Source organism: Lutjanus erythropterus, chromosome 7 (genome assembly GCF_056507025.1).
Source record: "Lutjanus erythropterus isolate fLutEry1 chromosome 7, fLutEry1.hap2, whole genome shotgun sequence".
NCBI classification, from domain to species: domain Eukaryota; kingdom Metazoa; phylum Chordata; class Actinopteri; order Lutjaniformes; family Lutjanidae; genus Lutjanus; species Lutjanus erythropterus.
In genome coordinates, this window is record NC_139323.1 from 27139052 (window position 1) to 27152209 (window position 13158).

General features: G+C 40.2%; 2 protein-coding genes across 3 annotated transcripts; one reads left to right on the forward strand and one right to left on the reverse strand.

The window, feature by feature from the left end:
- Nucleotides 1-82: 82 nt before the first annotated feature.
- ccdc181 (coiled-coil domain containing 181) lies at nt 83-4775 on the reverse strand. 2 transcript variants are annotated; one of them, XM_084723400.1, is made up of 6 exons: nt 4467-4775; nt 3086-3195; nt 1450-2439; nt 1202-1348; nt 764-924; nt 83-576 (listed from the first exon to the last, which is right to left on the reverse strand). In XM_084723400.1, exons 2-6 carry the CDS (start codon nt 3185-3187, stop codon nt 405-407), a joined length of 1572 nt encoding a protein of 523 aa, XP_084579526.1. In that variant the 5' UTR covers nt 3188-3195; nt 4467-4775; the 3' UTR covers nt 83-404. The 2 variants fall into 2 exon arrangements, with proteins under 2 accessions (XP_084579526.1, XP_084579527.1); XM_084723401.1 differs by lacking the exon at nt 3086-3195.
- Nucleotides 4776-5817: 1042 nt separating this feature from the next.
- Nucleotides 5818-12724, forward strand: cpox (coproporphyrinogen oxidase). Its single transcript, XM_084723402.1, has 7 exons — nt 5818-6514; nt 7738-7881; nt 8007-8117; nt 8244-8385; nt 9500-9718; nt 11837-11941; nt 12044-12724. The coding sequence occupies exons 1-7, from the start codon at nt 5944-5946 to the stop codon at nt 12126-12128; spliced, it is 1377 nt and encodes a 458-aa protein (XP_084579528.1). The 5' UTR covers nt 5818-5943; the 3' UTR covers nt 12129-12724.
- Nucleotides 12725-13158: the final 434 nt, after the last annotated feature.

Consider the following 13158-nt stretch of genomic DNA (forward strand, 5'->3'; position numbering starts at 1 on the left):
AACCGTCCCTTTTGGAAGAGCTCAGTTTAAGGTAAAGTGCATCTGAAACTCCACAAAGTAAATACAGTTAAAAAAAATCACATACTTGAAACATTTTATCACTCCTTAAATGAATTTGGATGAATTATTTACCCAGGTATGTACACACTGAGTAGAGGTCACTGCGGTTACTTTTTTTTAAACACAGCACAGAAATAAAATAATAAAACAAAACTGTAGCAACAACTCAACACAGAATACGCTATGTCTTCTCCACACAAAGTCCTGTGTTGCCCAGTCTGTGGTTAAATTACTGTACAAAGAGATTCGTTGGATCAAAACAGAATTTAATCTAGTCTTGTTTTCTGATGATGGTCATGTGACGTGATGCCGTGTGATTTCAATGGCGTGTCGATTTGTTTGGTTCAGAAGCGGTATGCCAGCTGTTCAGTGAATCTGAATGGTTTGGTTTCACTGACAGTACACATCAGGTCCCTCATGCGCCGTGCACGCCGCTCCTCCAGCACCAACCTGCGGGAGCGCTCTCGAGCCGCCTGCTGCTCTGCTCGCTTCTCTGCTCGTTTCCGCTTCAGCCACCTGAAGACGGGAAGAGGATGGTGATGTTAAAATGTCACATTGTCACCCATCATTAACTAAAATGTGAATGTATTTAAAAACAAGAGTCTCAAGAGACATATCGATGCACTGTTATGAGGTTATCTAACACTTATATTCTCTGTCGCTCCAGGCCTTGAAGTGAATGAAAAGCTAAAAGTGAACTTACAGTTTGAAGGCATGTTCACACTCCTCCCGGCTGCGTAACAGGTATCCACTGTCCTCCTCCAGCTTCTTCATCTCCTCCAGCTGTTTCTCTTTCTGCTGCTGCTCCTGCTTCCTCTGAAGCCACAGCCTGAAGGACTCCTCTGGGTCGCTCAAGTCTCTCTGCTGTAAGAACACATTCTTAAAGTGAATAAAACAACAGCAGTTCAGATATTACCCTGAAATACTTCAAATAACTCTTCAGTATTAGTTAATACTAGATATTTGCCGACAATGAAACTAAAAAACTAAATGGAAAAAACATTGTCTAATAAAAACAACAATTCCTGTTGTAACCCACCTAGAGTCCTACCACTGAATCCAAATACTGTATAAAGGCTTTATTATAACACTGCGGTACATCCATGCTGTGTTAGGTTGGTGTGCTCCTTTCTGGTCATACCTTAGAATTCATCCTCTCCATCTCCTGGGCTCTGAGGATCCTCTTCTCCTCCTGCAACTGCTCCCTCTTCCTCATCAACCAGGCTTTAAACGCCAGCTCGTTCTCCTGCCTTTTCTGCTCTTCTTCCTCATGTTTCCTCTGCTCTGCCTGATATGGAAAAGAGGGTGATTAAAGCAGTCATTAACAATAAGCCTTAAAGACAAAGTTCAGGTGCTGCTTCACCAAACCGGGGGCATCTTCTTTCTTACCTCTCTGGCCAGCTTCTCCTTCCTCTCCTGGATCCTCTGCAGGACCTCCTTCTGCTGGGGGGAGAGGGTGTAGGTGACCTGGCAGGGTGTCCCAGTGGCAGACTGCACTCGCCGCTTGCTGCTATTCCTCTGGCCGCCTCTCTGGCCATGGCTGGCTGAGCTGGGCCTGTTCCTAGGCTGAGCTGGAGGTCTGGGGACACGGAGCTGATCGATGCCTTGCTGGAGGGTTGAAGAGCTGGCACGGGGACGAGGAGAGGAGGATGACCTGTGGGTCTTATTTGAGCTCGCTGAAGTTTGCTCCTGGGGACGAGGGGAAGAGCGGGAGTAGTCGTTGTAGTTGTTTGCTATAGGAGGGAGAAGTCCTTGACTCTCCACCTCGTTCAGGCTGACCAGATCAAACTTCCCATCTTTTTCTACAAGGACTCTGCCCTCCTTTACCCTCTGCTGCGCTTCTTCGCTGCTCCTCACCCCAGATGCTGCACTCTCGTCCCGAGGAGAAAGTTTTAGTTCAGAAAGCTTCCCTGACATTTCAATCTCTGCCTCCGAATTCTGGGCCTCATCCTTGATGCCCTTTTCCACCTCACCGCCATCTTTCTCAAACTGCAGTGGAGGCACCACCAGGTCCACCAGCTTCTCTTTAAAATGCAGCCGCCTGCGCCTTGTCAAGTCTGGAGCCTCCTGGTCCTGCAGCTCCCGATTAGCTTGATGGATCTTCTCTAGAATGTACTTCTTCTCCTCATCTGTCTGGTCATCCATCCCTGGTGGAGGTGGGACGACAGGCGCTGACTTATTTGGATTGTCTCCATCTGAGTCGTACTCTAAAGGCTCCATAGGCGAGGGCCACCTCTCTTCATCTTCTTCCAACTCCTCTGTTTTGTTGCTTCTATTCTCCTCTTTGTGGCTTTTCGGTTTTCTTTTCATTTCTTGCCGTTTCTCATCCTCCTCCAGCTCTTTGTCAATTTCTGCTTCTATGTCCACATAATCAGGACCCTGTGGGGTGGAAAGGCACACACCCTGCATTCATTGATCAGGCTTGAATGTAATTGGATGAGCAGTGTCAATACAGGTAGTAGTGTGATAACAGACATGTCTAAGTGTGTTCATCAATATTGCATCCAGCGGTGGCAGCACAGTGAAAGTATGTCACTGTAACTGTATGTTATCAGAGGAGGTTTCACATGCAAACAGAAAGATGTGACAGCTCAGGTAACTCAACACTACGTGCTGTCACACTTTCACAGAGCAAGTCAGGCACTCAGGCTGCAGAAAGTAGAGCAGCACTCCACATATAGTTTCACACAGTAAAAAAAAGAAACAGAAAATAGAATGAGGCGATGCAATCAGTCTGTCCAGTGATCTTATATTCAAAACTGATTCCAAAATATTTGAGATGCTGTGTAAAATGTAATTAAAAACAGAAGTGGATGTTTTGCATGTGCTCTTCAATCAATATTCAACTGAATACAGATATTCAATGTTCAAACTCATACATGTTATGTTTTTATAAAGTGTATATATACACTCATTCTGAAATACAGATGAATTCTGTTTTTATTTACATTTTACCCAGTCCAAACTTTTTTGGAATTGTGGTCATAAATTGCACTTTGTACAGTGAGGCCTGAGTCCGACTTGCCTGGTCCTCACTCCGGCTTTCCTCACTGATCAGCCAGTCCAGATCTTTTTCAAAGTCGTCCTCATATTCCTCCTGGGACTTTGTGCAAACCACCTCACTCATAATCTTCACTGGAAGAAGATCAGAGACAAATTTCAGGTGTGATGATTCTTGCCACACTAGCAGCAGGACTTAAGGAATGTGATATTCAGGCTCAGGGTAGGTAACCAAGAAATTTGTTCTGAATATTCATGGTCCCAAAGGGATGATTCCTGATGATTTGGAACCTAGTGCCACCATTAAGCCAAAATATCCTCTTGACCCACACTTGGTCCATGACAAGGTCTCACAAAAATAGAACTGTCACAAAACCAGAATTTTAAACTTTGATACAATACAAACTTCGACATCCATTTCAATACCACCTAAAGAAAAAGGGTCCTCTGCACCCAAAATGGATAATTCTACTTTAATGCACACAATGCTGGTACAGAAAAAGTCACTGAACACTGTCAAATTTCAGGAAGGGCAATAAAAACTGAACTGTCTTGGATGAGCACTTAGTACTTCCGATACTGTAATTAACGGATATTGTACTGTTTTAAACACTTTAATTGGCTGGTTAATCAATATCAAAAATTATACAACTGTATGAAAAACAATGCTGAGTCCTGCCAAATATTTTTTTTTATTCTAAAACAGTTTGTCTATCCTATGCATGACAGTCCAAATAAAGTAGATATTTTGGGAGGATGTTAGCAGACATACAGTTGAGCACAGTCCAGGTCATCAGCTTCCATCTATTTGGATGATCAAAACATCACAAAAATCAATATTCAAGCAAAAATATTCCAGACATTCACTTTAGTTTTTGTGTCACACGGATTTAAGAGCTACTGGTTTTGCTGGATTATTGCAGCACTAATACTGTTCCACACCATTAAAACCTGTTCAGCCATCATCACATCACTGTATGTCATGTGGATATACTGGTTACTAACAATTTGTACTGTACTTGTGTTGAGAATTGGTCATCACCTGCTGGACAGAAGTCAGTACTACACGGTTACTAGTAAACTATTTTTCTTGCTTTTTTTGTCACATATATACCCTATCTGCTTACATGTAGGGTATGTTTACTATAGCTATGGTTCTGTTGTGATTCAGAACCAGCTTCGTTGGCCACATCGTGGATTTTAACATGCATAGACTGTAATCCAGTTTATTTTTATGGCTCTTTAGGCTGTAAAAATAAACAGGACACAAACAGAATCAAGAGGGAGAGTTGTAGGACACTATTCGCACCTGCAAGAATAATATTATTAATTTTAATTGAAATTTTTGGCTTCGTCGGTGTAAATAGCGTTAGAAATTGAGTCAGTATGGTTGTTGTTAAACTCACCAGCGGCAGGTTCTTCCGTAGTGTTCCTGTTGACTTAACAGCGGTGAGAAAACACATCCAGCCAGGCTATTTTGTGACTATCTCTCCATCTAAGTGCTTCACATACTGTCTGATAGTTTCTGGAGCAACACCTGTGGACATAATCTGCCTCTAGTCCCTCTACAGCACTAAAAGGTTTAATAGACCCGTCGCCATAGAGACCAACAACACGCTTTACTACTTGCGCATGCGCACACGGGTCACGAGCGCAGCAAAACTCGCTCTCAAGTAATAAAATCTCCATGTACACACTGTAAACAAGAGAAACATCCAAGCTGCGCCTTCAGAAAAACAGACCTAGTATCTTGTAGGAATTTTTTAATGGTTACTATAAAGAATTAAAGAGCACTGTCGCTGTCTCTACCGTGAATAACAAGGTGTTATTATGTATGGTTATGTTAGGTTATGGTATCATAAGAGATTAAATATGTAATAAGATATATGTTTGTCTTATTTTTTATTTTTTTCCTTTTTTGTGTTTGAGTTTGGGTATTTCTGAACATGCACAATATATCCAGAAACTGTTGTTCAGAAGTGATGTTTGATAAAATTCTATCTATGCGCATGTACACTTACTCTTGTTGGATTGGGACGGAACATTTAAAACAGGAGATATCATGTATCTAGTACCTATTCTTTTGAATGGAAAAATCAGAATAAAGTGCATAAATGTTTACAAAATTACATTCATATTATTCACACACATTATTATTATTATTATTATTATTATTATTATTATTATTATTATTATTATTATTATTTATGTCCCATTAATGAGCACAGTTCATGTAATTGTGTCCTAAATGTAATATAATGGGTAATTGTGTGCTGTATATGTGAGATATCGAGTGTTATTCTTGTATGACCTTCTGTGTTTAAATGTTTGCACAAATCACAACTTTAATTATACAGCATTTTTATTTCGAAAAACAGGTGTACAAAGCGTTAAAGAAGAAAGAACTGAGGTATTATCATATATATATGTATGGCCACATGACCATTGGACAGTGGTACAAATTAGTTAATCAAATTACTTTGTCTTTAATAAATATGATGAAACTATTGTTCTGTCTGCAGTTTAGTTACTTAGTTACTTTACCTCATGTGACAAACAAGCACTTGGATTCGTCTTAACTGTCAAACGCAATCTAAGAACCATGAGAGGCACATGAACGCAACGGTTGTTTTCAGTCGCAATGCACTCTGGGTCTTGAAGTTCTTTGTTGGCTTTCACTTGTCTCAGAGCTTCAACCAGCGAATGATAAGGAACTCCATTTCCCATGGTGCCTAGGTCACAGAGGAAATAAACGCCCCCTGACGATGTGCAACTTCTTGAAGCGCGACTGATAGCACGTAGGCACAACTTCTGATAATGTTTTGAATACTATAACTGCTAACGGCCGCCACGCTCTGAGTGAAGAGCGGGTGTCTCCTACAAATGGCCTCCTTCGTTTTTTGCTCCGTTAACGGAACGGCTCGGACTACAACCAGACGATGTCTGACTTCACATTTAAAGGGACTTGCTAGTTCAGGAGAGTCACATTTGCCTTTATGCTCCACACACAGCCCGTCGCTGACTCTGCTTCCGGGATCCAGATGGTTTTCCAGAGGTTCCAGCGTGCGGTTCATGTCCCATGGGACCGCCGGCAGAGCCGCAGCCGGCGGGCGAACCAGAAGGAGAGCCCTCGCGCTCAGTGGAGCCGCCGCAATCACGGCAGCAGCGGCGGCAGCGGGGTTTTTAGCCAACGCTGACCACATCCAGCGGGCTGAAATGGCAACTAAAATATACCCAGTCGCTGCTGAGAGGGAGCGAGAGGGGGATATCTTGGAGAGATGCCGGGGGTTCATGTCTCCTCCGGTGACCGACATCAGTGTGCTGCAGAAGACGACAGGTGAGATGCGGACGAAGATGGAGATGCTGATCATGGAGACACAGGCCGAGTTCTGCAAAGCCCTGCAGGAGGTGGACGGAGGGACGTTCAAGGTGGACCAGTGGCAGAGGAAGGAAGGTGAGGGAGAGTTTGATACAGCGATGACAAGAGCTGCAGCGATCAGTCAATTAAAAATAATGAAAGAAAATTAATTTCAATCGATTGATAATTTAAGTCATTTTTATGCAAAAATGTTAAACATTTGCTTTTTCCAGCTTCTTAAATATAAAGAATTGCTGCTTTTTTGGGTCATTTATGATAGGAGTCTTTGTGTTTCGGATTGTTGGCTGGACAAAAGAAGATATTTCAAAATGTTCCAGTGGCCTCTGGGAAATTGTGATGACCATTTTTCACAATCTTTTTGACATTTTATAGACTGCACAATTAACTGATTAGTCATGAAGATGATCTGCAGAATAATCAGTAATAAAAAACAAAGCTGCAACTAACTTATTTTCAGTGTTGATTAATTCGTTGATCATTTTTTTGATTAATCGATTAGTTGTTTGGTCTTAAAATGGTGAAAAATGTCAATCGTGTCTCCCAAAACCCAAGATGACAACCTCAAATATCTGGTATTGGCCACAATCCAAAGATATTCTGTTTACTGTCATAGAGGAGTAAATTAACCAGAAAATATATAAATATATATTTTGACTTTTTTTTTCTTAAAAAAAAAAAATCAAACCAATTAATATACAAATCAAAATAGTTGGCAAATGATTTGATAGTTGGCAGCTAATCGATTTATCGTTGCAGTTCATGTACAATATTCATCCTGACTATACTAGATGTATGTATGTATGTATGTATGTATGTATGTATGTATGTATGTATGGATTTACTTCATTGACCCCAAATTTGGAAATTCCTGTGTTACACAGTAATTTAAACATAAGAAGATAGAAGTATATATAAGTAGAAAAATAACACACAAAGTAACAAAAACAAATTAAGATAGTAGAAAAAAAACCTACACACACCCTATAGATAATGGATATTTATCCATATAATATCAATTTAATATACAATAAATGACATTTTAACACACAACACATATACCAAAATAGAAACATTTGCATTATTTACATTAGACACCTGTAAATTTGGAGGTTTTTATAAATTAAAAATATCATGAGTTGTAAAGAATTAGGTGTTTAGAGAGAATATCAAAGCCAGGAAACTGAGCAACCAATCTCTTCTTGATCTTTTTGAATTTATTCCCTTTTTGACTCTGTGTGTGTGTGTGTGTGTGTGTGTGTGTGTGTGTGTGTGTGTGTGTGTGTGTGTGTGTGTGATAGGTGGTGGAGGAATCAGCTGCGTGATGCAAGATGGAAAGGTGTTTGAGAAGGCAGGGGTCAATGTGTCAGTGGTGTCTGGATACCTGACAGAGGAGGCCGCCAAGCAGATGAGGAGCAGAGGGAAAGTCCTCAAAGGGAAAGATGGTAAGTTCTGTAAACCTGATGTTTGTATGCAGGCTTAGAGCTTCATACAGCTGTTGACAAGAGGTCTGGTAACCTACATTCAGAGTAATATCTATTATGCATAACATTTAATGCATTTCTCTCAGGCAGGCTGCCATTTTGTGCCATGGGTGTGAGCTCTGTCATCCACCCCAAGAACCCCCACATCCCCACAGTGCACTTCAACTACAGATACTTTGAAATCGAGGAGGAAGATGGTGAGTGCGTGATGTCAGCAGCTGTGTCTTGGTGTCAGTGACACTATTGAGTGCCTCAATGAATGATATCCCTTGTTTCCTTCTTTCTTGTCTTTGTGTGTGTGTGTCTGTGTGTGTGTGTTCCAGGCTCTAAGCAGTGGTGGTTTGGTGGAGGCACGGACTTGACTCCAGTTTATATTAATAAAGAAGATGCTTTTCACTTCCACAACACTCTGAAGGAGGCCTGTGACAAACATCACCCACAGTATTACCGTGACTTTAAGAAATGGTAAGGTTTGACTCAAGATTAGTCATGCATCTGTGAAACTCTTCAACTATTTGTGTGTGTGTATCTCAGCACGTACACTTCTGCGAGCTTGATTTCTGTGTATCAGTGTGTGTGGATTACAATGGGTGTACCCAGACTGTCAGATGACGATAAGAGGACGTTCCTTCCTAAAAGCTGCAGTTGCAGAAAAACCGTTGAGCCAGTGAATGACCACTGAGGATACGAAAAGGATGGGTGTGGTTTATCTGATGTGGCTTCTAATAAGCAAAATTTGTCAAGTCTGCGTTACAGGGATAGTTGGATTATTTGAAGTGGGGTTACATGAGGTACTCATCAATAGTCAGTGTATTACCTACAATAGATGGTGGTCGAAACACTCTGCTGCTTGAAAAAGCAGAGAGCAGTGCCAGCATGGAAGATAAGCAACATACTGCTGTGGCCAAAGTCAGCAACAAAATTTATTTTAGCCACTTGAAAAGACCCATCTAAAAAAATCAAGTGTATGCTATAATATGCTATAATGTTTTCACTGGTTTCCTTTCAGAAAAGGCTGTCTAATGGTAAAGTGGTGAAAATATTACATACATTGCTTAGCTTCTATGCTGGTACTACCATCTGCTTCTACTGAAGCCAAGTACTGTAGTAGATGTAGTGCTGTAGTAAGCACTTCACACCCCACTTCAAATAATCTGAACTGTCCCTTAATTTGAAGTTAAATTTAAAGGAATAGTTAGGTGTTTGGGGAGATAAATTTGCTTTCTTGCCAAGAGTTAGACAAGCAGTCTTTGCTAAGCTAAGCTAAGCTAACCATCTCCTGGCATCAGCATCATATTTAATAGGTAGACACAAGACTACATTTTAACACTCATTTTAACTTATTTTTAATTCCTTTTTATCATAAATGTACTTTGACATTTATGATTATTTTTAAATAATATGACATATATTATTAAAATGGGAACAGCTATTGGCTGATGTATTTGGGTTCACTTTTACATTTTGTTGTTTTTGTTGTGTTGGTCGTTCTCTCCACTGTTACCATGATTAAATCTATTACCTGACATGCTGACTTGTAAACTGAGTGATTTTCCTGTTCACTCCTCCTGATGTCAAGGTGTGACAAATACTTCTACATCCGGCACAGAGGAGAGACTCGGGGTATAGGAGGGATCTTCTTTGATGACCTGGACTCCCCGAGCCAGGAGGAGGCATTCAGCTTTGTCAAGAGCTGCGCCCGCACTGTTGTGCCCTGTTACCTGCCCATCGTGTACAAACACCTCAACGACTCCTTTACTGATGAGGAGAAGGACTGGCAGCAGGTGCGACGAGGAAGGTGAGTAAAAGATGCACAAAACGATCTGTGTGTAATGCGTAATACCTACATTTTACTCAGGAGATTGTTGAAATTGGAACGGATCTTAAATAAAGGCCAAAGACCACAATTGGACTTCTCCATAGACTCATATCATTCAGCCAAATAAATATTTAGTTTGCTTAAAAGCTGCTTCAAGGAACTCTGTTGATTTTAGAAGTCACTGTGGACAAAAGTGGTAGATATCCACCGCCATGTCCACAAACTATAACACCCTGCTTCGTTTTAACTGGCTAAGGTACTACTCACTTTGCCTGGGAAAATCTAAACATAGACTCTTCCAGTCTGCATGCCAACCCAGTGGCTGGCATTAAAAATAACCATATAGAATAGCCAGTCTTCTTGCTGTTGGTCTTGTTTGGTTATTTAGGTCATATAGAGGCATCAGTATTAAACTCATACAGAAGCAGTTAAAAACTCCCTGAAGTAGATCTGGAATAAAATCAAAAGACTTTGACACTCATTGGTGATGAGATGTAGAGTGATTTATGAAAAGGTTTTGATGTTAACTCCAAAGCTGGAGCAGATCCTGGCAGAGCTCTCTGTCCCAGCAGGGAGTTTTTGTGAAATAGTACAACACAGAGAATGACCAAAAGACAGAGTTTATGAATGGGAAGAAGTGTGATGGTGAGACAGAAACTCAGACAGTGATTGGATGGGTGAGATAAAGGAGGAGAAGGAGGCTGCACCAGAGTGAATGAGGCCTGGCTCCGTTTCAATGAACTTTAGTTAACTTCTACTTAATTCCCATTGAAGTTGTGCAGCTGAAAGTGCAGCTTAACTTGAACTGGTCAGTGTGTGCGTTTGTCAGTCCTGGAAGACAAACAAACGATAACGTGGATTTAGTTACTTTTTAACATTACAAAGGTTCATGCACTGCAGCCAAGACTGTTCTGTCAGAGCTGTTCACCAGCACATAAATGCATCAACTGGGAAGACTTCAATTATCATGCAACAATAACTTTTACTAAAAGATTAAGATGACTAAATGTTCACTGTGGTGGATTAGCTAAATATCTCATCAAGTTTTTGAATAAATTCTCATTCAAAAATCCAGACATTCTTGGTTTGCAAGTTGTTCAAGGTTGTAATTAGGCACAGCAGATCTTGACAGTGTGAACTTTATGTATCATAAACCATTTTTGACTAGCAGACTGCCATCTGGTGGGCCTCAGAGGCAGTAGTATTGCTAAATAGATGAAAGTTTTTTTTTTTTTGTTTTTTTTTTTTTTACAAAGCTAGTTATTTTTATATCTAAATGTGCATAATAATTCACATAAATAAAAAGCTTCAAATTAAAATGCATAATTTCAGTGACCAGTACCATTTCAATATCAGCACACCAATCATGACGCATCAGAGAGACAAATGTGTTTTGCCACTGTTAGACTATGTTGCACAAGCAAGGATTCTTTTTTTTTTTTTTTTATCATGGTTTAACTTCAAATTATGTTGCACCAAACTTTTCAACTAGTTTAAAATTAAGAAAGATTAAATTTAAACCTCTCCCTAAACCTCAGGTTCATTTGTACTCCAAACCTTGATTAAATTAAATTCTATTCTGTTGCAATATATATGTGTGTGTGTGTGTGTGTGTGTGTGTGTGTGTGTGTGTGTGTGTGTGTGTGTACATATGTGTATATATTATATTTTTTTAATCCTGAATTCATCATTTAAAAATGTTGATGGATCCAAATGAAATGTTTTATGTTTTTGTTTCATTCAACAAATTGACAACCCCTGAAATGAATGTAATAGAAGAGGGCAGGGGGAGTGTGACCTCTAGTGGCTAAATGTTATCAGTGTTATCAATGGCACCTTTAAATTTGGATTCATTATGTCAGGCAGTGATGCTGTGTTGAATGAGGTGAAATCATCTCAAAGCTCAGTTTATTTTCTTTACCCCTTTTTATCATGTTTTTTTATTCCTTCTTTTATTTCTATCTATTTGGAAAAATTGGTCCACATATTTTTTTAAACAATCAGAAGTGGGCCTTCACTCATTAGAGACTGAGAATCCCTGTCATAAATCACACGAAGCTATACATGTACAGTAGATTTTGTGTGTTTATGTTGTAGGTATGTTGAGTTCAACCTGGTGTATGACAGAGGAGTGAAGTTCGGTTTGGCCACGCCCGGCTCCAGAATTGAGAGCATACTCATGTCCCTCCCCCTCACTGCCAGGTAAGATAACACTGATCTGAAGCGGTGCCTGCCCTGCTCTGTACGGCAGTAAAGAGTGGTTGGTCTGTGTTGCTTGGTAATGGACTCATGCTTCATCCTCAGGTGGGAGTACATGCATGAGCCTGCCAAAGGTACCCAAGAGGCCAAGATGCTGGAGGTGTTACGAAACCCCAAGGAGTGGGTGTGACCACGGCGTTCACAGGTTTACATGTCAATATGGACAAAACATCCAGGAAAGCGTCTTTGTTGTACTTTATAATGGTGTGACCTGTTTGAAAAGATGGGCTGCAGTTAACACCGTCTTTACCAAAATAATAGGAAATTGTATTGCACTTGACTGAAGCGTTTTTTAATCAACATTGGTACTTTTCTCTCTTTCCCGTTTGCTATGTTTTGTCCAGTCAGCTTTGTTAATTACTGCTCATAATGAGACATTGTGTTTTTTAACTTTCCAGCTGAGCCTTGTGCCATTGCTTACTGCCTGGCAAACTAAAGGAAGGCTAAATAATCTAACTTCACAGGTGGCCATTGGACCAGCTTTTAGGTCATCTCACTTTGATCATGTGCTCGTTTTTAAGAGGTGTTTGTGTCAAACACTGCCTGTGTTTTTTTTCCTATGGCTGGTCTAAATGTGGCTTGCTCTACTTGAAGCTGTCAGAGCTCTCCTTTCCTCTACTCTTCTTTAACAAAGCACTGAAAGGGAAAATAAGGACAAACTGAGCCACCCGATGTATGTGTTACTGGTATCACGTGTTAATAAATCTGTTTTTTGATGATTCAGTGCATCTGCTCACAACAATGGGTTGTTTTTTAACAATCAAAGCAAAATAATAAGAAAGGACTGAACCCTCTGGAGCCCCATTTAAGTTGTGGGCTGTTGTCCATTTGTAGTTAATGAGTCACTTACTGTCTGTTTGAACTGCAGGAACAATACCTGGATTTTGAATCATGTTCCACAGAGAGGAAAAATGTGAATCACAAAGGCCAGGTGGCTCATTGATGAAAGAACAGTGTTTATAAAACAAAATACCATTTGAAATATAAAAGTAATTTATAGATTATTTTAATAAATTGTTTGTTCTAATGCCTTTGACCCCAACATTCCTCATAAAATGTACTTTTTTCTTTTTTTCTTTCAATACTTGAGTCAGTTGCTCAAATCTAAGACCACATTTCTGTAGCTTCAGATTCAGTTTTTTGTGCAACATTTTAGACCT

Excerpts from the sequence above, each read along its gene's own strand:
- ccdc181 (XM_084723400.1), bottom strand. The coding sequence starts at position 3,187 with ATGAGTGAGGTGGTTTGCACAAAGTCCCAGGAGGAATATGAGGACGAC. Across the intron at positions 925-1,201 it reads TGGAGAGGATGAATTCTAAG|CAGAGAGACTTGAGCGACCC; the intron begins GTATGACCAGAA and ends GTGTTCTTACAG. Across the intron at positions 577-763 it reads TGTGAACATGCCTTCAAACT|GTGGCTGAAGCGGAAACGAG; the intron begins GTAAGTTCACTT and ends TCCCGTCTTCAG.
- cpox (XM_084723402.1), top strand. The coding sequence starts at position 5,944 with ATGGCCTCCTTCGTTTTTTGCTCCGTTAACGGAACGGCTCGGACTACA. Across the intron at positions 8,118-8,243 it reads TGAAATCGAGGAGGAAGATG|GCTCTAAGCAGTGGTGGTTT; the intron begins GTGAGTGCGTGA and ends TGTGTGTTCCAG. Across the intron at positions 8,386-9,499 it reads TACCGTGACTTTAAGAAATG|GTGTGACAAATACTTCTACA; the intron begins GTAAGGTTTGAC and ends CCTGATGTCAAG.